Source organism: Bos javanicus, chromosome 4 (assembly GCF_032452875.1).
Source record: "Bos javanicus breed banteng chromosome 4, ARS-OSU_banteng_1.0, whole genome shotgun sequence".
In the NCBI taxonomy this organism is placed as follows: domain Eukaryota; kingdom Metazoa; phylum Chordata; class Mammalia; order Artiodactyla; family Bovidae; genus Bos; species Bos javanicus.
The window spans coordinates 112,227,700-112,255,398 of NC_083871.1; the positions used below are offsets into that span (position 1 = coordinate 112,227,700).

Here is a 27,699-nt window from a genome sequence, read left to right on the forward strand (position 1 = left end):
TGTTTGCCTTTGTTTCAGCATTTCTCACTTCTCTGATTAAACTTACTCTTTGACTAAAGTTTTCCACTGGCAGAGGACACGGTGGGGGGCAAGGACCTGCCCTCTGTGTGGGTCCAGCTCCGTTTCAGTTGAACTCAGGTGTTCTGCATTGCAGGCAGATTCTTTACTATTTGAGCCACCCAGAGAAGCCCAAAAATTAGATTAAGGAAATAAATTTTTGCAAATTCCCCCAAAGCAATAGCTCTCGACTCTAGGTATATATTAGTATTTTCCAGAAAGCCTTTAAAAAATACCAACACCTAACCCAGACCAGCTGAGTGGGGATCCCTGGGGATGGAGCTGCATACAGGTGTGTTTCATAAAGCACTCGCATGGGTCTAAAGTGCAGCCAGGGCCACAAGTCACATCCTAGGAGACACTGAAGAGTCGCAGAGTATGTCGAGTTGGAAGATCTCAGGTTTTAGAAGTTAACAAGCCTGGTTCAGATCCTGACTCCACTACTCACTAAATCTAAGAAGCTCAACGTAGACTTAAATGTCCTAGGCTTCAGTTCTTTATTTGGGAAGACTCAATGAGGGCAACTTCTTGGTAAAATAAGAAAAGAAATGTATACCTGGCCCCCAATCTAAGCTCACTTTCCTCCCCTTGGTTATGATTCATTAACAATGAATTGACTCTTTATCCCTCCTCCAAGATTGTATACCACTGTATACAATAGCAGGTGACAGGTGTACATTCCTCTCTCTATCTGCTTTGTTTTTCCTCTAGAAAAAGTGAAAGTGAAGTCGCTCAGTCCTGTTGGACTCTTTGTCACCCCATGGACTATACCCTACCATGCTTCTCCATCTATGGGATTTTCCAAGCAAGAGTACTGGAGTGGGTTGCCATTTCCTTCTCCAGAGGATCTTCCTGACCCAGGGATCGAATCCGGGTCTCCCACATTGTAGGCAGATGCTTTACCATCTGAGCCACCAGGGAAGCCTTAAGCTTTAAAGCTCTTTGGTATCTGGGAGGGAATACTGCTTCCCAGGTGGCACTAGGGGTAAAGAACCCACCTGCCAATGAAGGAGATGCAGTTTCGATCCCTAGGTCAGGAAGATCCCCTGGAGGAAGGGATGGCAACCCACTCCAGTATTCTTGCCTGGGAAATCCATGGCTCCACAGAGGAGCCTGATGGGCTACAGCGCTTGGGGTCGCAAAGAGTCGGACATGACTGAGCGACTTGGCACTCCCACATGCGTGCAGGGAATACTCATGTGGCTCTCCTGTTTCTGTTCCTCCAGCTGCCACAGAAGTGTCCTTTTCATTTGACGTTGGGAATGGGCCAGTGGAGATGGTGGTGAGGTCGCCCACCCCACTCAACGATGACCAGTGGCACCGGGTCACCGCCGAGAGGAACGTCAAGCAGGCCAGCCTGCAGGTGGACCGTCTGCCACAGCAGGTCCGCAAGGCCCCGACAGAAGGCCACACCCGCCTGGAGCTCTACAGCCAGCTGTTTGTGGGTGAGTGATGGGACACGGGACAACCAGCGGGACTTCTCTATTGCTTGTGATGGCGTTCACCTTGGGGAAAGGAAAACCGCCTACAGGGGTTCTGATAGAGATTTTTCTAAAAGTGTCTTTGCCTCTTGTGGTCTCCTCCGAGACAGGATGCGAGATAAGGGAGAAGACACAGGAGCCCTCAATCTGATGTCACTCTCTGCTTTCTGGAAGTCACAGTCCTCACATCCTACAAGATGATAGGGTGGCTAGGGTTTCTTTGAGGTCCCTGATCTGTGCAGTTTTAGGTTTATAGTTTTAGACCTTCACTGAAGTCCTTACAGTTTGTAGAGTCAAAACTGTGGTTTTTCCAATAGTCCTGTATGGATGTGAGAGTTGGACCATAAAGAAGACTGGGTGCCGAAGAGTTGATGCTTTCAAATTGTGGTGCTGGAGAAGACTCTTGAGAGTCCCTTGGACGGCAAGGAGATCAAACCAATCAATCCTAAAGGAAATTAACCCTGAATATTCATTGGAAGGACTGACACTGAAGCTGAAGCTGCAATACTTTGGCCACCTGATGCTAACAGACGACTCACTGGAAAAGACCCTGATGCTGGGAAAGATGGAAGGCAAAGGAGAAGAGGGCAGCAGAGGATGAGATGGTTGGATGGCATCACCGACTCAATAGACATGAACTTGGGAAAAGTCCGGGAGAGAGTGAGGGACAGGGAGACTGGTTTGCTGCATTCCATGGAATCACAAAGAGCTGGACATGACTTAGCGAATGAACAACAACAACAAGAATTCCTTAATGATTTAGAGCACTCATAACTGTAAAAAGAAGGATGGACAAAGAGGGAGGAATGGTGTAATGGGCTCCCTAAGTTCAAGTTTGCTTGAAATGAGAAGTAGAAATCCACTCCATTGTCTGCCCAGCCTCAAAGTTCTAGGCAGAGGGAGATGGAGCCTTCTCCTTATGTAGCATCTTCACACAGAGGAAAGAGATCAACACTGAGAAGAAACTCAACCAGAGCAAAAAGTAAAGCACCCTTTGCAGGAAGTGGCTCCAGCCCCACAGTCTGGGCTCTGCTTCTGACATTTTCTAACTGAACCTAATGTTACTTCTAAGCAATACCTGTGTCCATGGTTAGTGAGATTTTAAATTTTATTTTCCAGAATACTAATATTTCAGGCAATTTGCTAATTTTCCTCTGTGGATTGCAAAGAATGCAAGTTTGAAGGACTCTGCAGCTGCCGTGCCACCTTAGACCTCCCCTGTGGGTGTGTGGGTGTTCGTTGGTCAAGTCGGTCAGCTACGGTGGTCTCAGACCCAGTAACACAGAGGTGACCTGCCCCCTGGGCTCTTACCCAGTGGAGGTCAGAGTGCCCACGGTGTCATTCATGATTATGGTGGGATGCTTGAAGAATGTTAGAAAGCCACAGAAAGACAGGTGATGTAGGTGTCTGCTCCTTGGTGAAATATTGTGAAAAGTGTGAACTTGGTCAGTCAGCTCTGGAAGTAAGACTGACTTGAGAACAGGCCACTTAAACTTTTTTATTGTGGTAAAAGTCACATAATATAAAACCTACTATTTTAACCATATTTAACTGCACAGTTCGGTGGCACTAAGCGCATTCACAGTGCTGTACAATTCTCACCATCATCCGTCTTCTGAACTGTTCACCTTCCAAACCCGAAACTCTGCCTGTTAAAGTAACTCCCCATCCCCTCTCCCCACCGACTCCCAGCCCCTGGAATCTACCAGTGTGCTTTCTGACTCTATGAATTTGACTGTTCTAGGCACCTCATATAAGCGGAATCAAACAATATTTGTCTACATCTACTATATATTCGAATGCATTTTTTATTAGAGCTGGAATGCATTTTGTCCTACAAACACATTGGTCCTCCGTTTTCTTTTACCTGTGCTATCTAATTGGTTCTCATTAGATATCTATTTTATCCATAATAGTGTATATATACAGGCTTCCCACTTCCCAGAAGTGGGCCCGGTGGTAAAGAATCCACCTGCCAAGCAGGAGACACAAGAGATGAGGGTTCGATCCCTGGACCGGGAAGATCTCTTGGAGTAGGAAGTGGCAGCCCACTCTATTTGTCAGTCCCAGTCTCCCAACTGATCCCACTCCCTTCCCCTGCATAGTGTCTATATATCTGTTCTCTATGTTTGTGTCTCTGTTTCTGCTTTACAAATAGGTTCTCCTGTTTTTTCTAGAGTCCACATATATGCATTAATAATATTAAATACCAGGTCCACAAATTCCTGCTGAATACTGTGAGCAAATCTCCCCTTATCAATACCTCTTGGCCAGATCACCTAGATATAAGTCTCTTCCTAAATAAACCCTGCTCATCCCAGGCATGCAGGGTAGATCCACTTGGTTGTCATTATAACAGGTGACCCTAATTGACCCAGGTCCTCATTTTTCTGAGATAACTTTGGATGCAGAGGTTCAATTTTACTTTTATCTCTTTCTGTCTACTGACTATAGTTGTCTCCAATATTTTTGGAGACTAAGTAAAATTGTAAAATTAAGAAGGTAGGGAGAGTATTTATTATGGTCTTGGAAAGAATTTTGATTCATTTCAATGAGATGACCAGAAACAGCTTATAAAAAGAGCAGAGGAGAGGGCTGAGGTCAGAATTCAACAGAATACTTAAATGTAAGGGACAGACAGAAGAAAAGCATCTCAGGAAGAACGAAGAGGGATGAAAAGAACAAGCAAGGAAAAGCCAGGAGAGGGGCTGTCACAGGAGGAGAGAGTTTCATGAAACAGTTTGCTTATTACTGACAAATCATACCAAGTGCCATGCGTGAAATAGGGCCAAGAAAATATTCTTTGAGTTTAGCAATTATGAAACCACTGTTGACCTTGGAGAGAGAAAAGGTTCACAGAAGTTGGCTGATGTGATGAGTTAGCAATTTCCTTTCACTTGATGAGAAAGAGAAAGGCCCCCTGCCCCAGTTTCTAATTTCCTGTTATCTGAGATGTGGACGTGAGTCTCATCGCCAAGACACAAGCTGTTTGAGCTGGTATGAGAAACGCTCTTCGAGCCAGTATGAACAACATCTTCTGCAATAGAAGTCTACCCCAGGGGACATGGGAGGGGGCTTGTTTTCAGAAAATAACAAATTCAACGGCTATGAAATCCTGGAGCCAGTTACCTGAAGACTACTCAATAGGGATTCAGATAACCAGAAGCAGTTCTCAGTTCAGCTCTAATAACAAGAGTTATCACTTTTCCTCTTTTCATCTAATAAAAATCTCCTTTTTCATCTAATCAAGGTGTTGGATTTGTTGCTCTCCAAACTTTCTTCTAACTTTAACCATTTAAGATTATGTGTTAAGTGGTTTGAAAAGGTCTGAGTTGCCAAGTGATCACTTGTAACCACCCCACCTATGCCACTTAGCATCTAGAGACCACTGACAAGTTACCCAGTACTTCCGTCAGACGGGAATACAGTTCCTGCGTGTCAGGTGGAGATGAGCCCGTCCATGCTAAGCGCACCGTAGAGTACCCGGCTCAGAGCCAGCACTCATGAGCTGGGAGCTGTCTCACCACCTTTCCCTTGACCTTTTATTCCCTTAGCTTTCTCCTTCTGCTGGGTCATGTTTACCCGCTCCTACAGAACTCACTTCCAACTGGCTTATTTCTTCCTTCCCCAAATACTCACCTGGCATCTTTTCAGCCCACCAGCCCTGAAGGAAAGTTCATGGGCTAGATGCCCCTTGATATCCAAAATCAGTCTTCAGCCACTCCACTCACCTGCCACAGTGGCCACAGAGCAGCTAGCCAGGGTGCAAGAATTTTCTCGCCAAGATGGTGAGTGAGTGTCCATCTCAAATACCGCCCAGCAACACTGTCTGCAGCAGAGACGTGACCAGAGCTGACGAGGGCTTCTAGAGGTGGACAGGCATAAAGTTCAGCTTAGAGCTAAAACAAACCCAGGGTCATTCTTGGCTTTGGACCCAAAGTGGACTCCCAGGACGCCCACCCTCTGCCCGCTGCCTTTGTTAGCCAGAGCCGGGCTCCATCTCCTCTTCCACAGTCACTAAGAAAACGAGAACACAGTTCTCATCACCCCGCTGGTAAGAGGCAACTAGAAGCTGCCATGAAAAGCCGGTTAACACAAGTCGTTTGGAAGTTACGGGATCCAGCTATGATGGTGGTTTAGTGAAAAGATAATGATTTCATTTTAAAATGAAAAGTGACACAGGGAAGAGAAGAGCGGTTGCTGGGATTTGTCTGAAAAGCACCAGAAGCTTTCTTGTGTCTTTGGTCCATGATGAGCGAGTAGCCTGGGATGCATTCCAGCATGGCCTGCAGAGGCCCATGAATCATGAGAGGCTCAGACCTGCAGCCTCCATGCAGCCATGGGCCAGATTTTACCCAGTAGGTGGAGAAGAGCAGACACACTTGAGGTCATTATCTAAGTACAAACAACACCAGGCTGCACTGAGCCCAGGTTAGCAGAAAGACATGCCAGTGAGTCCGGAGTCCTGACCACCGAAGCTGCAGCGGCCAGGCTGGGAGGGAACAGGGGTCTGGCAGACCCTCAGCCTGGAGCCCAGCGGCCAGCCTGGGGCAGGGTCAACGTGAGCCTTTGGGGACAGGTGAGCGGGTTCTTTGGGGCTGGGGCGGGGGGGAACAGTGCTGGTGCAGGGGTTTGTGTGCAACAAAATCTACCCGGGCCAGAGCGTGGGACTGTGCTCAGCAGTGGTTTAAGGAGGAGGTCAGCATTCAGGAGAGCTGGAGGCTCCAGCAGGATGTCAAGCTCCTAAGGGCTCCTTGGGCAAGATGGTTGGTGGTGGTGGTTTAGTTGCTAAGTTGTGTCTGACTCTTGTGACCCCATGGACTGTAGCCTGCCAGGCTCCTCTGTCCATGGTTGTTAGGTCCTCTGAACTATGACAGATGTTCGGGCCCAGCTCACTTGACTCTGACCTCTTCTGATATCCCTCTGGAAGATAAAGGAGGCCAAGCCTTTTGTGCAAGATGTGACCCCGAAAGAAGCTGGGAAGTAGTCCTCCATCCTTCAGGATCCTCTGTGCTGCACTGGCGCCTGGCTGATATGTGATGGGAGAAGCACCATTTTGGGGAGGATGTCCTGGCCCATGAGAGCAGGAGGGCTGCAGTCGCCTCTTCCTCTGCCAGACAGTGTGTCCATCAGGAAAATTTTCTCATGAGTGACAGCTCCTGAGTTTATGGCAGAGTCAAGGTTTGTTAGATAGACTCATAAGCAAAGGGGACAGCGTGCGAGGACCATTCTCTGGGCTATGCTCTGCGAGCAGCCCTGGACAACTGCCCACATCCCTGAACCCAACAGTGGGGCTGGTTCGGTCAGCTGCTCCTCACATCCTCAGCATTTCAGACTCATAAGTAGATGATCCCATGGCCGTCTGAAATTGGCAAGGTCACTGAGGCAGTAAAGAAAATCACCATTTGTACGCAAGGGAGAAAAATGGAATTCCCTTCATGAAGTGCACTCAAATCTGTATATGAATAAAATGGCTCTTTCTAGTATCTGAAAAATTTACGATAAAAAATTTCCGATCCAGATTGAAGGAATCAAAATGCAGGAAATACATCAGTTGTTCCCCTTTCCCACAAATTTGAGTCTGTAGCAGCAACTTACAAACTGGCAAAGACGTCCCAGATGATATTTAAGCCAAGGGCTCTCATGCTTTATTTACATCAATTAAGTTGAACGGTTCTACGAAGACCTTCAAGACCTTTTAGAACTAACACCCAAAAAATGAGACTGGAATGCAAAAGTAGGAAGTCAAGAAACACCTGGAGTAACAGGCAACTTTGGCCTTGGAGTACAGAATGAAGCAGAGCAAAGGCTAATAGAGTTTTGCCAGGAGAATGCACTGGTCATAGCAAACACCCTCTTCCAACAACACAAGAGAAAACTCTACACATGGACATCACCAGATGGTCAACACCGAAATCAGATTGAATATATTCTTTGCAGCCAAAGATGGAGAAGCTCTATACAGTCAGCAAAAACAAGACTGAGAGCTGACTGTGGCTCAGTTCATGAACTCCTTATTGCCAAACTCAGATTTAAATTGAAGAAAGTGGGGAAAACCACAAGATAATTCGGGTATAACCTAAATCAAATCCCTTATGATTATACAGTGGAAGTGAGAAATAGATTTAAGGGACTAGATCTGATAGAGTGCCTGATGAACTATGGATGGAGGTTCATGACATTATATAGGAGACAGGGATCAAGATGATGCAAGAAAAAGAAATGCAAAGAGGCCAAATGTCTTTCTGAGGAGGCCTTACAAATAGCTGTGAAAAGAAGAGAAATGAAAAGCAAAGCAGAAAAGGAAAGATATACCCATTTGAATACAGAGTTCCAAAGAATAGCAAGGAGAGATAAGAAAGGCTTCCTCAGCAATCAATGCAAAGAAATAGAGGAAAACAATAGAATGGGAAAGACTAGAGATCTCTTCAAGAAAATTAGAGATACCAAGGGAACATTTTATGCAAAGATGGGCTCAATAAAGGACAGAATTGATATGGACCTAACAGAAGCAGAAGATATTAAGAAGAGGTGGCAAGAATACACAGAAGAACTGTACAAAAAAGATCTTCATGACCCAGATAATCACGACGGTGTGATCACTCACCTAGAGCCAGACATCCTGGAATGTGAAGTCAAGTGGGCCTTAGGAAGCATCACTATGAACAAAGCTAGTGGAGGTGATGGAATTCCAGTGGAGCTATTTCAAATCCTGAAAGATGATGCTGTGAAAGTGCTGCACTCAATATGCCAGCAAATTTGGAAAACTCAGCAGTGGCCACAGGACTGGAAAAGGTCAGTTTTCATTCCAATCTCAAAGAAAGGCAATGCCAAAGAATGCTCAAACTACCACATAATTGCACTCATCTCACACACTAGTAAAGTAATGCTTAAAATTCTCTAAGCCAGACTTCAACAATATGTGAACCATGAATTTCCAGATGTTCAAGCTGGATTTAGAAAAGGCAGAGGAACCAGAGATCAAATTGCCAACATCCGCTGGATCATCAAAAAAGCAAGAGTTCCAGAAAAACATCTATTTCTGCCTTATTGACTATGCCAAAAGCCTTTGACTGTGTGGATCACAATAAACTGTGGAAAATCCTGAAAGAAATGGGAATACAAACCACCTGACCTGCCTCTTGAGAAACCTATATGCAGGTCTGGAAGCAACAGTTCAAACTGGACATGGAACAACGGACTGGTTCCAAATAGGAAAAGGAGTACGTCAAGGCTGTATATTGTCACCCTGCTTATTTAACTTATATGCAGAGTACATCAGGAGAAATGCTGGGCTGGAAGAAGCACAGACTGGAATCAAGATTGCTGGGAGAAATATCAATAACCTCAGATATGCAGATGACACCACCCTTATGGCAAAAAGTGAAGAAGAACTAAAGAGCCTCTTGATGAAAGTGAAAGAGGAGAGTGAAAATGTCGGCTTAAAGCTCAACATTCAGAAAACTAAGATCATGGCATCTGGTCCCATCATTCCATGGCAAGTTGATGGGGAAACAGTGGCTGACTTTATTTTGGGGGGCAGATCACTGCAATCAAGATCACTGCAATCAAATTCACTGCAGATGGTGATTTCAACCATGAAATTAAAAGACACTTACTCCTTGGAAAGGAAGTTATGACCAACCTAAACAACATATTAAAAAGCAGAGACATTACTTTGTCAACAAAGGTCCATCTAGTCAAGCCAATGGTTTTTCCTGTAGTAATTTATGGATGTGAGAGTTGGACTATAAAGAAAGCTGAGCACAAAAGAATTGATGCTTTTGAACTGTGGTGTTGGAGAAGACTCTTGAGAGTCCCTTGGACTGCAAGGAGATCCAACCAGTCCATCCTAAAGGAGATCAGTCCTGGGTGTTCATTGGAAAGACTAATGTTGAAGCTGAAACTCCAATACTTTGGCCACATGATGCGGAGAGCTGACTCATTGGAAAATACCCTGATGCTGAGAAAAATTGAAGGCGGGAGAAGGGGATGACAGAGGATGAGATTGGATGGCATCACTGCTCAATGGACATGAGTTTGGGTGGACTCCAGGAGTTGGTGAAGGACAGGGAGGCCTGGCGTGCTCTGGTTCATGGGGTCGCAAAGAGTCGGACGCAACTGAGTGACTGAACTGAACTGAACTGAACTGAATCCACGTGAGAACCTTAAAAGTAGGTACTGTTTTCTTTTCACAGTGAAGAAAGTAATGCTAGAGGTTAGTCAACAGCCCAAGATCAGGCAGCTGGTAAGAGACAAGAAGTGGAATTTGATCCCAGGTTTTCCCAGTAGTCATGTGTGGATATGAGAGTTGAACCATAAAGAAGGCTGAGCACTGAAGAATTGGTGCTTTCAAATTGTTCTGGAGAAGACTCTTAAGAGTCCCTGGGACAGCAAGGAGATCAAACCAGTCAACCCTAAAGGAAATGAACCCTGAATATTCATTGGAAGGACTGATGCTGAAGCTGAAGCTACAATACTTTGGCCACCTGATGCTAACAGATGACTCATTGGAAAAGATCCTGATGCTGGGAAAGATTGAAGGCAGGAGGAGAGGGGGCGACAGAGGATGAGATGGTTGGTTGGCCTCGCCAACTCAATGGACATGAGTTTGAGCAAGCTCCTGGAGATCGTGTAGGACAGGGACGCCTGGCATGCTGCAGTGCCTGGGGTTGCAAAGAATCAGACACGACTGTAAGAGCTTAGCATGCACACACACACATCTCAAAGGAAAGGAGCAGCGGAAGAATAAAGGCTCTAAGAATAGGAGAGTACAGAGTCTATGATCAGAAGAAACATGTCTGAAGTTGAGCCAAGCTGAGGAGAACGTTAAGGCCATCTTGATCATCGCCACTGCAGGTCCCTCATCTGGGGAGCGACTCTGGCCCCCACATATTTGGAAAAGTGTGATGGCTTTGGAGCACTGCCTTCAGCTCCAGCTTCAGCCAAGGCTGACCACAGTGCCTGGGAGAACCAGTCCCCAAAATCTTGCACCCCCAGATGATAGCTGTACCCCACTATGAAATGCAACTGTCAGTCACAGAGCCTGTAGTAGAAGACCCAGCGTTCAAGCAGGACTCCAGTCACTGGGCTTGGGTCAGCCCCGGCAGGTGGTCCGTGGATCACATTCAAGTCTCAGAAGCAAAAATCAAGGCAGGCAGGGACTCACCATCTGACAAGCGCACAAAAGGCTTGGAAGAACAAGAGAATTTTATGCCAAAGCACTGGCAGCAGGGGACGAACAAGACGACTTACTTGAGAGTCTCTCTGATATAGAAATAAGCTGCTTTTCTCTTTAGCTCTTTTGGTAAACCCTTTACGAAGGTGGTCAGGGTCAACATGGAGCTCTCTGGAGCTGTGTCCAGAACACGACCTTCCGGCTTCCGCCAGGCTCTCAGGAGCAGCTCACGTGCCCTCCTTCCTGAAATGCATTCTTTTCTTGGAGTCCATGGCACGTGGCACCCACTTTCCCTCAACCTCACTGGCCAGGACTCAAGTCTATCCTATGAGTTCTTTCTCTTGCACTAAATGTTGGCACATCAGACACAGAAGCTTCTTCCCCAACTATCTGTTTCCCTGGGTGATCTCATCCAGTCCAGTGGCTCCAATACTACTTATGCACCAGTAACTCTGAAATGAGCGTATTAAAAAACAGAGACATCACTTTGCCAGCAAAGGTCCGTATAGTCAAAGCTATGGTTCTTCCAGTAGGCATGTATGGATGTGAGAGTTGGATCATACAGAAGGCTGAGCACTGAAGAACCGATGCTTTCAAACTGTGGTGCTGGAGAAGACTCTTGAGAGTCCCCTGGACTCCAAGCATATCAAACCAGTCAATCCTAAGGGAAATCAACCCTGAATATTCCTTTGGAAGGACTGAGCTGAAGCTGAAGCTCCAGTACTTTGGCCACCTGATGTGAAGAGTTGTCTCAATGGAAAAGACCCTGATGCTGGGAAAGATTGAAGGCGGGAGGAGAAGGGGACAACAGAGGATGAGATGGTTGGATGGCATCACTGACTCAGTGGACATGAACTTGGGCAAACTCTGGGAGATGGTGAGGGTCAGAGGACCCTGTGTGTGCTGCAGTCCATGGATTTGCAAAGAGCCAGATACGACTTAGCAACTCTGGAATCAAAAGCTCCAGGCCTCACTCTTCCTGAAAACTCTGCATCCAAATACAGGACTGTCTTGTCAGCAACAGGGGATGTCTGTCTGGTGTCATCTCAGAGTAAATATGGCGGGGAGAATTCCTGGTGCCTGCCCCAAACCTGCTCTTCCACCAGCCTTCCCATCTCAGTAAAGGACATCACCCTCCACCCATTTCAGCTTGAGCCCAGAATTTGGCTTTAGCCTTGGTGTCCTTTTTCCCTCTTCACTGCCCATCAATAATGAGTCTTATGACTGCATCCATCTAGACTGTGCCTCAAATACCTCCACTGCTATCTCCAGCCACTGGGCCCACTCTTGTCGAAGCCATGCTTGTTTCTTGCTTGGACTATTGTAACCAGTCTCCCAACTGGTCTCCAGTCTTGGTATGTTCCTTGAACGCACCAAGCCTATTCCCACTTTAGAGCATTACACTCCCATTACCTGAAACTCCTCCCCAGACATCAAAGCTGGCTCCTTTTTTTTATTGAAGTAGGGACTTTCCTGGTAGCCCACCTGGTAAAGAATCTGCCTGCCAATGCAGGAGATGGCAAGAGACGCAGCTTTGGTCCCTGGGTCAGGAAGATCCCCTGGAGGAGGGAGGGTGTGGCAACCCCCTCCAGTATTCTTGCCTGGAAAATTCCATGTACAGAGGAACCTGACAGGCTATTGTCCATGAGGTCGCAAACTGTCAGACACAGCTGAGCGCACATGCACACACACACACACACACACACAGTTGATTTATGATATTAGTTTCAAGTGTATAACATAATGGCTCGATGTGTTTTATAAATTATATTCCATTTAAAGTTATTACCAAATAATGGTTACATTTCCCTGTGCTGTACAATATATCCTTATTGCTTGCTTATTTTATACATGTATTAATGGTAGTGTGTGTCTTTCACTCTCCTGCCCCTATCTTGCCCCTCCCCTCTCCCCATTGGTAACTACCGGTTTGCTGTCTATATCTGAGTCTGTTTCTGTGTTGTTGTATACATTTATTTGTTTTATTTTTTAGATTCCACTGTAAGTGACAATATACAGTGTTCATCTTTCTCTGTCTCACTTATTTCACTAAGCCTAATACTCTCTAGGTACATCCACCTGACTGCAAAATGCAGCATTTCATTCTTTTTATGGCTTAGTCATATTCCATCGTGTGTATGTACCATATCTTCTTCATCCATTCATCTGTTGTTGGACACTTAGGGTGCTTCCATATCTTAAAGACTGGCTGCCTCTTGTCATTCAGTCTCAGCACTGTACCTCCTCAGAGAGGCCTTATCTGACCACCCAATCTGACATAGCCAGTCATTTGCCATTTTACTTTCTCCTTAGAACTTGTGATATTTTTGTTTATTTTTGTGTCCTTCCCCTAGAAGTGGAACTACATGACAAGAGAGACTTAGAAGAACACTGGAGTAGTTGCCCAGTGGATTTGCTGGAGCAATAACATGAATGAATAAGCAATTTATATTTTTGTTACTACTCTGAGTTAACGGGCTTCCCTCGTAGCTCAGTTGGTAAAGAATCCACCTGCAATGCGGGAGACCTGGGTTCGATCCCTGGGTTGGGAAGATCCCCTGGAGAAAGGAAAGGCTACCCACTCCAGTGTTCTGGCCTGGAGAATTCCAGGGACTTACAGACCATGGGGTCGCAACGAGTTGGACATGACTGAGCAACTTTCACTTTCACTGAGTTAACAGTCACATTGCCATCATTGGAAATACCTTTTTCTTTGGGTACCACAGACTAAAATCAACCATGACTGAAGCCTAAAAAAGAGTCACAGAAAAATTCATTTGATGAAAGATAGCATCTCAGATCATTCTAGGCCCTAAATATAGTTTTTAGTCTCCCTCTTTCAAATTGAGGTCTCAGATTGCTAGCTGGGACCCTCACAGTTTCTCCCCCGACTCTTAAAATTGATCTCGTCGTTCTCTTCCAAACAGGTGAGGAGAGATGTTGTAACTAGAAACCACTGACGCAGATAAAATAATAAAAGAAAAAGATGTGCTGTATATAATCTAGTTTAAAAAAATCACTAGATGAAATCAGTAAACTATCTAAAAGCAAATATGCAAGCAAAATACAGAAGCCTCTCCATGAACTGTCACTCCATCACAGCTGTTCTCCGCAAGCATTGGCAGCACATTTATTCTTTTCTTAACGTGACTGCCTTCACCAGGCTCTGCCGTGAAGTCACAGGTGAGGTGTCTGCTCTCTTCTTAGTAAAACAACCCCCTCCCTGCCAAGCTCACAGGCCAAGGAGGGTCCTTCTCCACTAACAGTCACCATATGCTTTCCTGCTCTTTGTCTTTTAATGGTCAAAACTAATTAACTTTTGCAGTCCCAGCTGTCTGTTTTACAATTAGTTTTAACATATTAAGTGAGTTATGAAGACAAAACTGTTACCTTTCTTACATATACTCCCAACATAATCAAACTGACAGTGTGCTTTCAACCTCCTGTGAGTATCCAAAAGGCGGTCTTGGTTTTCAGTCACTCAGTCGTGTCCAACTCTGTGACCCCATGAACTGCAGCACGCCAGGCTTTTCTGTCCTTCACTATCTCCCAGAGTTTGCTCAAACTCATGTCCACTTAGTCGGTGACGCCATCCAACCATCTCATCCTCTGTCATCCTCCTCTCTTCCTGCCCTCAATCTTTCCCAGCATCAGGGGCTTTTCCAATAAGTCAGCTTTTCATATCAGGTGGCCAAAGTATTGGAGTTTCAGCTTCAGCATCAGACCTTCCAATAAATATTCAGGGTTGATTTCCTTTCGGATTGACTGGTTTGATCTCCTTGCTGTCCAATGGACTCTCAAGAGTCTTCTTCAGCACCACAATTTGAAAGCATCAATTCTTTAGTGCTCAGCTTTCTTTATGGTTCAACTCTCACATCTGGAAAAACCATAGTTTTGACTATCCAGACCTTTGTCGGCAAAATGATGTCTGCTTTTAATACTGCTTTTAATACTCCCTACCTATTTCCATAGGCACTCAGCTAATTTTCTACAACAGAGATTCCATGTTTAGAAACTTTTAGAGGGATATTTTATAGTCAAATGCTCTACTACTGAGCTTTAAAACCTTTTACCCCTTTAAAGAGAGATTGTGAACCTAAGAAAGCAGCCAAAAGATGCTGAAGCTGAAGCTCCAATACTTCGGCCACCTGATGCGAAGAGCCGACTCATTCGAAAAGACTCTGATGCTGGGAAAGATAGAAGGGGATGACAGAAACCGAGATGGTTGGATGGCATCACCGACTCAATGGACATGAGTTTGAGCAAGTTCCAGGAGATGCTGAAGGACAAGGAAGCCTGGAGTGCTGCAGCCCACGGCGTTGCAAAGAGTCAGACACGACTGAGTGAACAACAAGAAAGCAGCCAGACCTACTGTTCACCTTCCATGTAAAACACCTCATGTTCCACAAGAACAAAAGCTTCAAGGATTCTGAGGTCTTTCATTCTAGTTTTCTCATAGCGGTTGGAATGGTCCAATTCAGAAAAGATATTTTAATGTAAAGGCGTGCGTGCATGCTAAGTTGCTTCAGTTGTGTCCAACTCACTGCAACCCTATGGACTGTAGCTGCCAGGGTCCTCTGCCAGTGGAATTCTCCAGGCAAGAATACTGGAGTGGGTTGCCATGCCCTCTTCTGGGGTATCTTCCCAACCCAGGGATCAAACCCAGGTCTCCCGCATTGCAGGCAGATTCTTTACTGAATCTGTCTGAGCCATCAGGGAAGCCCCACGATGTGTATATCCACTCTTTCTTTATTCCATCCCATGGTGATGAATATTTGTTTCCTGAACTCTTTGCTTCTACAAATAATTATTCAGCAAATCTATTTGTGCATATCCCCGTTATCTGTATATTTTCTCGCGTGAACACACATGCATCTGTGTATGGCCTGGAGAATTACTGAGATGTAGGGTATGTACATATTTAATTTCTCCAAGTACTGCTTGTCTGATCACATTCTGAGTGTAAACGTCAAACTACCATTGGTATTAATAGCTCTGTATTCTTTGAGACTATTATGTTCATAATCCTTTTGATTTATTGTTCATTTTACAGGTATATAATTTCCATCTTTATTCCTTCTGATGTTTTCCATCACACAATTTTATTTCTATTCTTATAACTACTGTGCAGTTCTTCTTGTTGTTAATATTTGCCTGGTGTTTTTATATGGGTGTTGGAATCCTTTTACTTAAATGTGTGTCTTAGTATAATGCTGAATCTTTTCTAAATCTAATTTGAGAGTCTCTTTTTATTCATTTATTGAAACTACTGTTATATCAGGGTACACTTTCTACCACCTTACCCTGCGTTTTCAATTTACAATGTTTTCTTTGTTTGCTCACCCACCCCACAATCTATTACCTTTCTCTGGTTAGTGAAGTGAAAGTCGATCAGTCCTGTTGGACTCTTTGCAACCCCACGGATATACAGTCCATGAAATTCTCCAGGCCAGAATACTGGAGTGGGTAGCCTTTCCCTTCTCCAGGGGATCTCCCCAACCCAGGGACCGAACCCAGGTCTCCTGCATTGCATTCTTTAAAGTTGGATTCTTTACCAACTGAACTATCAGGTAAACCCTTCACTGGTTAAACTGAATATTATTCAGTTTTAAAAGTTTTAAATCCAGATTTTAAAGCTGTATGTTCTACTTTCATTCCTCTGGCAGCTATGCCTAACTTCTTAAGACTCAACTTATGTTTCGTCTCTATCATCTACAAAACCAAATTGATGTCTCTATTCTGAATGAGACCAAGAACCCTCTGATCTCCTTTGCCACCTCACTACTTGCTATGTTGACATCGTCTATGGTTTTAATTGCAGAATCTTATGAATATCCTTATTTTAACTGCTTACGAAAAAAACATTAATATTTGTGGTTTTCTTTTCACTTACTCTTATTTCCCACACTTATCTACTCTTAGATTTATTTTTATTTTTACTCAAGAGCAGTTTTTTTCTAAAATGTCATAGATGAGTCCTTCAGAGTCTCATATACTTGTGAATGTCTATTTAAAGCAACACTGTGAGAATAGTAGTCCATTGTATTTTATAGGCAGTGTTGATACTGAGAAATTAGATGTAAGTTACATTCTTTTCCTTTACTATGTCTTAACTTCATTATAATGCATCAGTTCTTAACCTTTGGGGAGCAATTTGGTACTATCTATATCTCTCTTCCCAAGGAAATGTTTTCTATGAATGAAAGTCACAGAATTATAAAAGAAACAAATACACTTATCAAAGCATTTAAAACAGCACGTTCATTTTACAATAATAATATGTTTGCTCATCACCAGTACTTTAAATAATAGGACGTAGAATCAGGTCTTATAACTGCTCATAACTCATAATTTCAAATTCATCATGGTCTTTATGATTATGATATTTCCAAAAATCTAGAACATAGAAAATCTATGATTTTTTGGTTAAAAATAGTGATACAAAAGTGGCTAACGCTACTGTGATTTTTCCTACATTTCTAATTGAAGCAAATGCTGAATTTCTTTTAGAGGTTAGTGAAAAATGATCCTGTTAGCCTTTTCCCATCTGTGTTGTCAAGCTTTCTCTCATTTTATGCACAACTGGAGTGGTGGGCCTCTGGTTAAGTGAGAACTACAGCTGTAGGTGTAGGTGGAAGAGATTTTTTTCTTATCTACTCCGTTCATCACTTCATGGGCTCCTTCTTTCTGAAGTCTAATATTGTTTATTCCAGAAAATTCTGGCCCCTTATTTCTTCACATAGTTCCATCTTGCATCATTCTTTTCTCTTCCTCTGAGCTTACTGTCATGTAAATAGTGACACTTCTGCGTCCACGCTCCATAACTTTTCTTCCGTTCTTTCACTCTCTTTGTCCCTTATTGTCGACCTTGAGGAGGACTGACTGACCCAGGATCCCAACCCACTGAAGCGTTCTTCTGCTCTGTCTATTCTGTTTTTCGACACTTACAGGTGTTTCATTCTCAGTACCCCCAGCCAGTTCTCCTTCGTGAACCTCTGTCATCACCCATGTCTCCATCCTGAAGGAATCCTGATGCTCACTTACAGCTGCATCACATCAGTGCGACGATGACGACATCAGTGCGACGATGACGACATCAGTGCGACGAAGACTACGTGAGTGCGACGATGACGTCAGTGCGACTATGATGACGTCAGCGCATTGATGATGACGTCAGTGTGACAAAGACGACGTCAGTGCAATGATGTCGACGTCAGCGTGACGAAGACGACGTCAGTGTGACAAAGACGACGTCAGTGCAATGATGTCGACGTCAGTGCGACGAAGACGACGTCAGTGCGACAAAGACGATGTCAGTGCAACAATGACGACGTCAGTGCAACAATGACATCAGTGCGACCATGTCGACGTCAGTGCGATGATGATGATGTCAGTGCAATGATGTCGACGTCAGTGCAATGATGACGACAGACGACATCTCCTGGGTTAGCTATCTGTTAGCTGCCTGTCCCAACACAGCTCGTGCTGTCGTCCGCTCTGCATAGTATTTGCTATCCTCAGGGGTCCTGTCCAGTCACATATGTCCCGCCGAGATTACCCAGTGACTCTTTTGCTCTCGTCGCACACGCACACACACCGCACAGGCCCCGAGCTGAGCTTCTGGTGCAGAGTCAAGGGTGGGAGGAAACACCCACCTTGGGATGTAGAGGTGCCCATGCCCCCCTGTCCCAGCCCCTCCTGTCCCCACCTCTGCGCCTCCCTCACGTCCCTGCACCCGGCTTCAGAGGGGCTCCCCCCGTCATGTGCTGCGGCTAACCCTTAAGCCAGTGCTGGATCTTCACCTGCTGAACCCACTCTCACCACACATTCCCTCACTAATAATGACCAGGTGGATTCTTTACCAACTGAGCTATTGACAGTTCAGTTCAGTCGCTCAGTCCTGTCCGACTCTTGGCGACCCCATGAATCGCAGCATGCCAGGCCTCCCTGTCCATCACCAACTCCCGGAGTTCACTCAGACTCATGCCCATCGAGTCAGTGATGCCATCCAGCCATCTCATCCTCTGTCGTCCCCTTCTCCTCCTGCCCCCAATCCCTCCCAGCATCAGAGTCTTTTCCAATGAGTCAACTCTTCGCATGAGGTGGCCAAAGTACTGGAGTTTCAGCTTCAGCATCGTTCCTTCCAAAGAAATCCCAGGGCTGATCTCCTTCAGAATGGACTGGTTGGATCTCCCTGCAGTCCAAGGGACTCTCAAGAGTCTTCTCCAACACCATAGTTCAAAAGCATCAGTTCTTCGGTGCTCAGCTTTCTTCACAGTCCAACTCTCACATCCGTACATGACCACTGGAAAAACCATAGCCTTGACTAGATGGACCTTTGTTGGCAAAGTAATGTCTGCTTTTCAATATTTTATCTAGGTTGGTCATAACTTTTCTTCCAAGGAGTAAGCGTCTTTTAATTTCATGGCTGCAATCACCATCTGCAGTGATTCTGGAGCCCAAAAAAATAAAGTTTGACACTGTTTCCACTGTTTCCCCATCCATTTCCCATGAAGTGATGGGACTGGATGCCATGATCTTCGTTTTCTGAATATTGAGTTTTAAGCCAACTTTTTCACTCTCCACTTTCACTTTCATCAAGAGGCTTTTTAGTTCCTCTTCACTTTCTGCCCTAAGGGTGGTGTCATCTGCATATCTGAGGTTATTGATATTTCTCCCAGCAATCTTATTCCAGCTTGTGCTTCTTCCAGCCCAGCGTTTCTCATGATGTACTCTGCATAGAAGTTAAATTAGCAGGGTGACAATATACAGCTTTGACGTAGTCCTTTTCCTATTTGGAACCAGTCTGTTGTTCCATGTCCAGTTCTAACTGTTCTTCCTGACCTCCATACAAATTTCTCAAGAGGCAGGTCAGGCGGTCTGGTATTCCCATCTCTTTCAGAATTTTCCACAGTTTATTGTGATCCACACAGTCAAAGGCTTTGGCATAGTCAATAAAGCAGAAATAGATGCTTTTCTGGAACTCTCTTGCTTTTTCCATGATCCAGCAGATGTTGGCAATTTGGTCTCTGGTTCCTCTGCCTTTTCCAAAACCAGCTTGAACATCAGGAAGTTCACGGTTCACATATTGCTGAAGCCTGGCTTGCAGAATTTTGAGCATTACTTTACTAGCGTGTGAGATGAGTGCAATTGTGCAGTAGTTTGAGTTTTCTTTGGCATTGCCTTTCTTTGGGATTGGAATGAAAACTGACCTTTTCCAGTCCTGTGGCCACTGCTGAGTTTTCCAAATTTGCTGGCATATTGAGTGCAGCACTTTCACAGCATCATCTTTCAGGATTTGAAATAGCTCCACTGGAATTCCATCACCTCCACTAGCTTTGTTCATAATGATGCTTTCTAAGGCCCACTTGACTTCACATTCCAGGATGTCTGGCTCTAGGTGAGTGATCACACCATCGTGATTATCTGGGTTGTGAAGATCTTTTTTGTACAGTTCTGTGTATTCTTGCCACCTCTTCTTATTATCTTCTGCTTCTGTTAGGTCCATACCATTTCTGTCCTTTATCGAGCCCATCTGTGCATGAAATGTTCCCTTGGTATCTCTAATTTTCTTGAAGAGATCTCTAGTCTTTCCCATTCTATTGTTTTCCTCTATTTCTTTGCATTGATCGCTGAAGAAGGCTTTCTTATTTCTCCTTGCTATTCTTTGGAACTCTGCATTCAGATGCTTATATCTTTCCTTTTCTCCTTTGCTTTTCATTTCTCTTCTTTTCACAGCTATTTGTAAGGCCTCAGGAAGATCTCAAAAATAACCCAATCAAATAGGCCTTTCCCATATTCCTCTCCTACTTGGCCTCAGGTATCATTTAAGACACATAAGCACGCCTTCCGGGCAGCCCTGACCTCAGAACACCAGTTCTGTCCTCAGCCTCTCCAGCTCCCAGCTCTTGTCCCACTCCATCCCAACCCTCGCTTTTTTTTCTGCTGTCTCCATCTTGGGAGCTCATGCAGCCTGCGAGGTTGGTGATGAGAGCTGTACTGATCCCTCCCAGATCCATAAATCCAGCCTGTATCTGGGACTGAGGTCTGCAAATGCTTGCTTGGAGCCTGAGAGTGAGAGAGTGTGAGCTAACAGCTCTGATTCTTGGCTGCAGATGAAACAGCTCTGATTCTTGACTATGTGTGTGAGAGAGAGAACACAGGACATAAGACCAACAGAAAGAAGATGCTAATTTTGCTCCAAAGATGAGCAGAACACATCATATGAGCATATGTGCATGCTATTGCTTCAGTCCTATCTGACTCTTTGTGACCCCATGGGCTGTAACCCACCAGGCTCATCTGTCCATGAGATTCTCCAGGCAAGAATACTGGAGTGGGTTGACATGCCCTTCTCCAGGGTATCTTCCCGACCCAGGGATCGAATGCATACCTTGGCAGGCATGTTCTTTACCACTAGCACCACCTGGGAAGATATTTGTTAAAAAAAAAATGTTTAGACAGAGTTGTAAGCTAGTGTATTTGAAATTTGGCTTGGTATTGAAGTTTACTGAAGTAACTATTAATAATTTAAAATATAGATCCTGCTGGGATCTGGAGGTTTATCACCAGACCCTCTGTCTGCCCCCACTTCCTTGAGGGACTTGGAGTCATAAGACCCGCTGCAATGATGGTCCTCTGAAATAGCACTGTCAGACCAAAAGTAGAGAAATAACCAACTTCGCCCCATCAGGAGCCAGAGCTCATCACTGCTCTGATTTTGAAAATGAAGTATGAAGCTTTTGCTTCATGTGACAAGAAAATATACATATGACTTCAAGGATAGCATGAAGCAAGCATCTCCTCTTTGTGGCCTACAGACCAGGTTGAGCATCCATATGTCCAAATTTCTGATTCTGAACTCTGAGTGTTACATTCCCCTTCAAGCTTCAGCCATCCCAGGACAGTACTCTGCCAAGGGGTGGATAATTCATCTCAGATAGTAATCATTCTGTTAGCATTTCCCATACCTAAGCACAGCAATGCCTAGAAACTTGTTAAAAAGCTGGCGAAGAGTCTCATATGATGCAAGCCCAAAATCAAGATGTAGCTACAGCATTGCAAGAGCGCTGAGTTACCCAGGGAACTCTACTCAATACTCTGTAGTGACCTATATGGGAAAAGAATCTGGAAAAGGGTGTACGTTTGGATCAGTTGTACATATACATATGTGGACACCACAAACCAACACAACATTGTAAATCAATTATACTCAAATTTAAAAAATTTTTTTATTTTTAAAAGAGTGCTGACTTCATAGCTAGAAAGCCCAGGGGTGAACTATGGCCTCTTACTACCTGTGTGCATGCGTGCATGCTAAACCAATTCAGTCCTGTCTGACTCTTTGCAACTCTATGGATTGTAACCCACCAGGCTCCTCTGTCTATGGGGATTTTCCAGGCAAGAATACTGGAGTGGGTTTCCATGCCCTCCTCCAGGGGATCTTCTTGACCCAGGGATCAAACCCACATCTCTTATATCTATGTAACTCTGGGCAACTCCATTCTCTTGGTCTCAGTTTCCTTAGCTGTAAAATAAAAATGATAATTACCTTTGAGAGTGAACACAAAAATGTAAAGTTTGAAACAGTACCTGGAGAAGCTAGTATTCAATTAATATTAGTTTTTTAAATATCTAATACTTTAGCATGCTTGCCTTGCCACCATGGCCTCTGGAATGAATTAGGACCTCTTAGCATCATCCCCATCAGGGAACAATTCACATTCAGACATATATGAGTGCCCTCTGCTCCCAGAAACCCGGTTATCTTCTCCATATCGATTTTGAAGTTTTCTTCTCATTTAGATACTTTGGATTCACCTATTTTGCATGTCCTCTACTCAGAGGACATGGGAAATTCATGCAGTGATAATGAACTTTAAAAAGATCCATCCTATTGAATGATGTTACAAATGAGAACTCGGGAGCATTATCTGAAGAAGCAATCCTCCAAAGCCCCGCTCTAGAGTGTGGATAAACATTTTCACGTATGCCCTCCAATATCCAACCGACAGAGGCATCCCTGATCAGTACTTGTCAATCACGCAGCTCTACGCTGAGTAACAGAAGCACACATCCTTGAAGTCCGTCCCCTACTAAAGAATCTGGGCCATTCTGAGGTCCTCAGCTTAACCAGATAGCTGGGTTTTTCACATCTGTACTGACACTACAAGTCTTTTTCCATGTTCAAGTTGACAGTCAAGATCTAAGAGACAATGCTAACTTGGAAAACAAACACGGTAGGAGCAGCATCAGTCACTCTGGGGGCCCAGCCTGTCCAGGCAGCAAACACACAACTGCTTTTGCCCCCTAGCCTGCATGGCCAGGTCTGACTGCAGTGAAGAGCCAGGGGCTGGGTGGGTCACCGGGACACAGGAATCTCAGCTCTGTTTCTCATCTGTATTTTATGCCAGCCAGTCATGCATTCAATGCCTCTATGCCAACTCAGGTGGTACAGTGGTAAAGAATCTGCCTGCCAATACAGGAAACCCGAGTTCAATTCCTGAGTCAGGAAGATCCCCTGGAGAAGGAAATGGCAACCCACTTCAGTATTCTTGCCTGGGAAATCCCATGGACAGAGGGGCCTGGTGGGCTACAGTCCATGAGGTCATAAAGAGTCAGACATGACTTAACAATTGAGCACGTGCCGGCTCACGGCTCCCCCAGTCCGGATGCAGTCCCCCACAGAAGACAAGACAAGAAAAACACTCAACCTAACCCTGAACCTCCCAAGGAAATAGTCCAATTAGACAATAGGAACGTGGACTCCAAGGTTACTATCTCAGGCAGGCCTGGACCAGCCCAGGCTTGAAGTTAACCCTTTACTCACTGTACTGGTCTGCTCAGTCTGCCCTGAGAAAATATCACAGACTGTGGCTTAAACAGCAGAAATCCATTTCCCACCATTCTGGAAGGTGGAAGAGCAAGATCAAGGTGCTGGCAGGGCGGGTTTCTCCTGAGGCCTTGGCTAGCTCTTGTCTTCCTACATGCTCATTTTCTATGTGCCTCCATCCTGGCACCTCTTCCTCTCCTGACAAAGGACACCCCTCAGAGTAGATTAGGGACCACCCGTGTGTCCTCATTTACTCTTAGTTACCTCTTTAAGGGTCCAACCTCCAAATGTAGTCACGGTGGGCATTGGGGCTTCAACATAGGAATTTTGGGGTGATAAAACGCTCATGGGGTCACAAAAAGTCAGACACAACTGAGCGACTGAACTGAAACCACTCATGATGCCTCTCATATCAGATTTGTGTACTGCTCTTAGCCATATTTAATTTCCAACTCTGTGCTTTTATAGAATTCTGTCTATACTGAATAATAGGAATAATACTAAACATCTGCCATTAACTGAGCATTAGTACAGAGGGGAGTATCCTTATTACTGTTATTAATATGACCCTGGCTTCCCAGGTGGTTCTAGTAGTAAAGAATCTTCCTGCCAATACAGGAGACATGAGACATGTATTCAATCCCTGGATTAGGAAGATCCTCTGGAGGAGGGCATGGCAACCCACTCCAGTATTTGTGCCTGGAGAATGCCATGGACAGAGGAGCCTGTCGGGCTACAGTCCAGGGGGTCACACAGTCAGACCTGACTGAAGGGACTTAGCATGCAGCATGCATGCAAGGTGTATATGTTTGTCAGTTTCATCCATGAGGAGACTGAGGCTCAAAGAGGAGCTGGGAAGATCGAGCAGGGAGCCGCAGAGCTGACACCCAGGTGTAGGGCTTTGTGAGCTCAGTTCATGCTCTCCTCGCTTGTTTGCTGTCCCTCCTGTCACACTGCACCTCACACCATAGTATGGCTGTGATTACATTTGTATCAACCTGTGGGCAACAAGTACGTCTCCTCTGTCTTTTTATTTTTATTTATTTTTTTATGTATTTTTTGGCTGCACTGGGTCTTCATTGCTGCACATGAGCCTTCTCTAGTTGCGGTGAGTGGGGGCCACTCTTCGTTGTGGGTAACGGGCTTCATAGCGGTGGCTTCTCTCATTGTGGAGCACGGTCTCTCGAGTGTGGGTTCAGTAGTTGTGGCACATGGGCTTAGTGTGCCACACTCAGGGCTCTGGGATCTTCCCTGACCAGGAGTTGAACACATGTCCCCTGCATTGACAGGGAGATTCTCAACCACCGGACCAGCAGGGAATTCCTCCTCCCAGTGCCGTAACTCGTGAGCTGGTGGCTTTGCTTCTCTTGGCAGTTCCTGTCTCACCTCCCTTCCCTCACCACCCTCCCCCTGCCTGCAGGGAAGTGCCCCCTGACCTCAGTCTTCCCAGGGCTTTTGTCCTTGGATACTCTTTCTGGCAGTTTCTCAGTGGGATGTGCCCTAAGGGCTCCATTTGAAACAGGAATTTCCCTGGGACTTCCTTGGTGATCCAGGGGTTAAGACTCCACCCTTCCATCCCTCCCATCCCTGGTCTGGGAACAAAGATCCCATACGGCGCAGCCAAAAAATAAAAACAAATAAATAAAATAGGGGTCTCCCCCACCCCACTCCAGATCCCGCCTAACCCGCACTGACTTCAAACGCGGCATAACTTACTGAGCTTTTTGTTAAATTTCCTTCTCCCTCGGCAAGAATGTAAGCTCTGCAAGGGCAAAGACTTGTGTGTGTTTTGTGTCACAGTACCTTCTAAACATCTAGATGAGGCTTAAGAGCCATAAAATTAATACTTATTGAATGGATAAATTAGATTCTGTGTGTGTGAGCTTTGGTGAAGTTTCTCTCTATGGCGAGTGACTGACCTGTCTCTCAGGGCACAGGTGCTCTGGAACCCAACTTAGCTCCTTAGAAAACTATTAAGCTCCTAGTTTGAGGACAGTGTTTTTTAGAATTCCTCCTGATCATTAGTTTCACCCTTTATGTTTAATTTAATACCTGATTATTTTGCCCCAATCTTCTGTACCTTTGATGACTGTATTATTCATTATGGGTAGTTACAGCATTTTCATAATTAATCTTTAATTGCAATACTTGAATAGCATTTCACATGGAAAATGATTTACAAATTAAACCCACGTCTCCCCTTGGGTAATTATCAGAGGTCTGACTAATGTGCGTGAGGCCCTCACGTGGCACGGGGCTCTCTTCAGTGACAATGTGTTGATTTTCTAATTAACGAAGGTTAAGTAGCATTTTTGCTTGCAGACCTACAATTTAAACTTATGACATTTGTCACCAAGACAGATTTCTATAGAGCAGACAACTTGAACTCAAATAATTATCACTGGCTCTAGTGCATTAGCATCCTTTGCATAATATTTAATGACCGTTTTCAGGACAAAAGACTTTTCTTCATATTGACTAGGTCAGTAAAAGTACTTTCCAGCTCACTGACCCATTTCAGAAATCAGGGACCATCTAAAAAAAGAATGTAAGTTATTTGGTTTTCCTTTATAGAGAGGGAAATGGCATTCCACTTGCCTTCTTTATAAATTAAGAAAATACTGTAAAACTTTATTTAATCAATGCAACAAATACAAATTAGACTATAGCTGTATGCTATGGTCAATTAAGGAAAGAAGCAGGGGGAAGGTCAGGCAGCAGTGCAAAGAGGGAAAAGGAAGCAAAAAGAAATTTAGGAGAAATGGAGAGTAATTTGCTGAAAGGTAGAGAGGGAGACACACAAGCCTCCAGGGAGAGATTGTGCATCATGGACCAGAGTAATTCATAGCTGGAAGGACCCGAGACATCCAGTGCAGCCTCCTTTATGGAGAGTAAAGACTGATGCTGAGAGAAGGATGCTGCGATTTGATTGAAGCCACAGAGCTGACCAAAAACAGTCAGCAGTCAATAGGGAGAGAGCCATACAAACACAAAGGCAGGAAGGAAGACTGGCGGGTGTAAGAACTCAGAAAGAACAGGTCCAGAATGAACCAAAGAGGCTAAATCCTCTCACTGAATGAAGTTTGTTTATGTACATAATGAAGCATATACACATATCTCTAAATACTTATTTTGATACAATTAAACTATGAATTAAGCTATACATACTTTCTCTGACAACTGAAACTTACTAAATCTCCATTTTTATCAGATTGTCATTTAGAGTCTTTTAACAAGTCTCTTCAAACTCTCAACCATTGCTGACACCCTTAAATATGCATTATTTCAAAATTAATGTACATCCCAGATAGATTAAAGAATGAAATGTTAAAAGAAGTAAAATCATAAAAGTTCTAGAAGAAAATATAGTTGAAAAATTATATTATTTTGGATTAGAAAAAGTTATTATAAGTCTAATATCAAAGGCAGAAATCATAAAAATAAGATAGATGTGACTACATAAACATCAAAACCTTTCTTAGGGAAAAAGAAACATTATGTACAAGTTAACAGATGCAAACTGGAAGGATGTAGTTGCCAAATTTATTACAAAAAGTTAAAGCCCCAAATATTGTTATCAATCAATAAGAAATGTATCTTCTCCTGTATTATCGTGTTAGTCTCTCAGTCATGTCTGATTCTTTGCGATCCCGTGGACTGTTGCCCACCAGTCTCCTCTGTCCATAGGATTCTCCTGGCAAGAATATTGGAGTGGGTTGCTATTCCCTTCTCCACTTTCCCCCAAAAAACAAAGGTCATGAAGAAACCAAAAAATAGAAATGAGAAAAAAAAATTATTCAACTCACAGTATTGAAGCAATGCAAATTAAAAGAATGAACTCTTTCCCCACCCTCCAGCCTATAAATTCGAAAAGATTCTGTCTAGTATTAGAATCGTTGTGGAGAAGACAGGGATCTGATACCCTACTGGTGAAATATAATACAAATTAATAAAGTCTTCTAAGAGGGAAATATATTGTAAATGACTTTAAAACGTATATTCCCTTGTACCCAGCAATTACACGTCTGAGAATTAATTCTAAGGAAAAACTGGACAGCATGTAAAGGTTGTTACAAGGCTGTTTATTACAGTATCATATACAGTGGAAATTGGAATAAGCTGCTTAAAGCCCAAAGGTAGGGGAATGACAA

The 27,699-nt window shown here is 44.3% G+C and overlaps 1 protein-coding gene across 1 annotated transcript in view; it reads left to right on the forward strand.

The window, feature by feature from the left end:
- The window catches only part of CNTNAP2 (contactin associated protein 2), a 2,325,186-nt gene that overhangs the window by 2,067,572 nt on the left and 229,915 nt on the right, over window positions 1-27,699 (forward strand). The window contains exon 18 of the mRNA XM_061415014.1: window positions 1,284-1,502. Within this exon, the coding sequence (XP_061270998.1) occupies window positions 1,284-1,502 (219 nt within the window). The remainder of the gene's footprint in view (window positions 1-1,283; window positions 1,503-27,699) is intronic.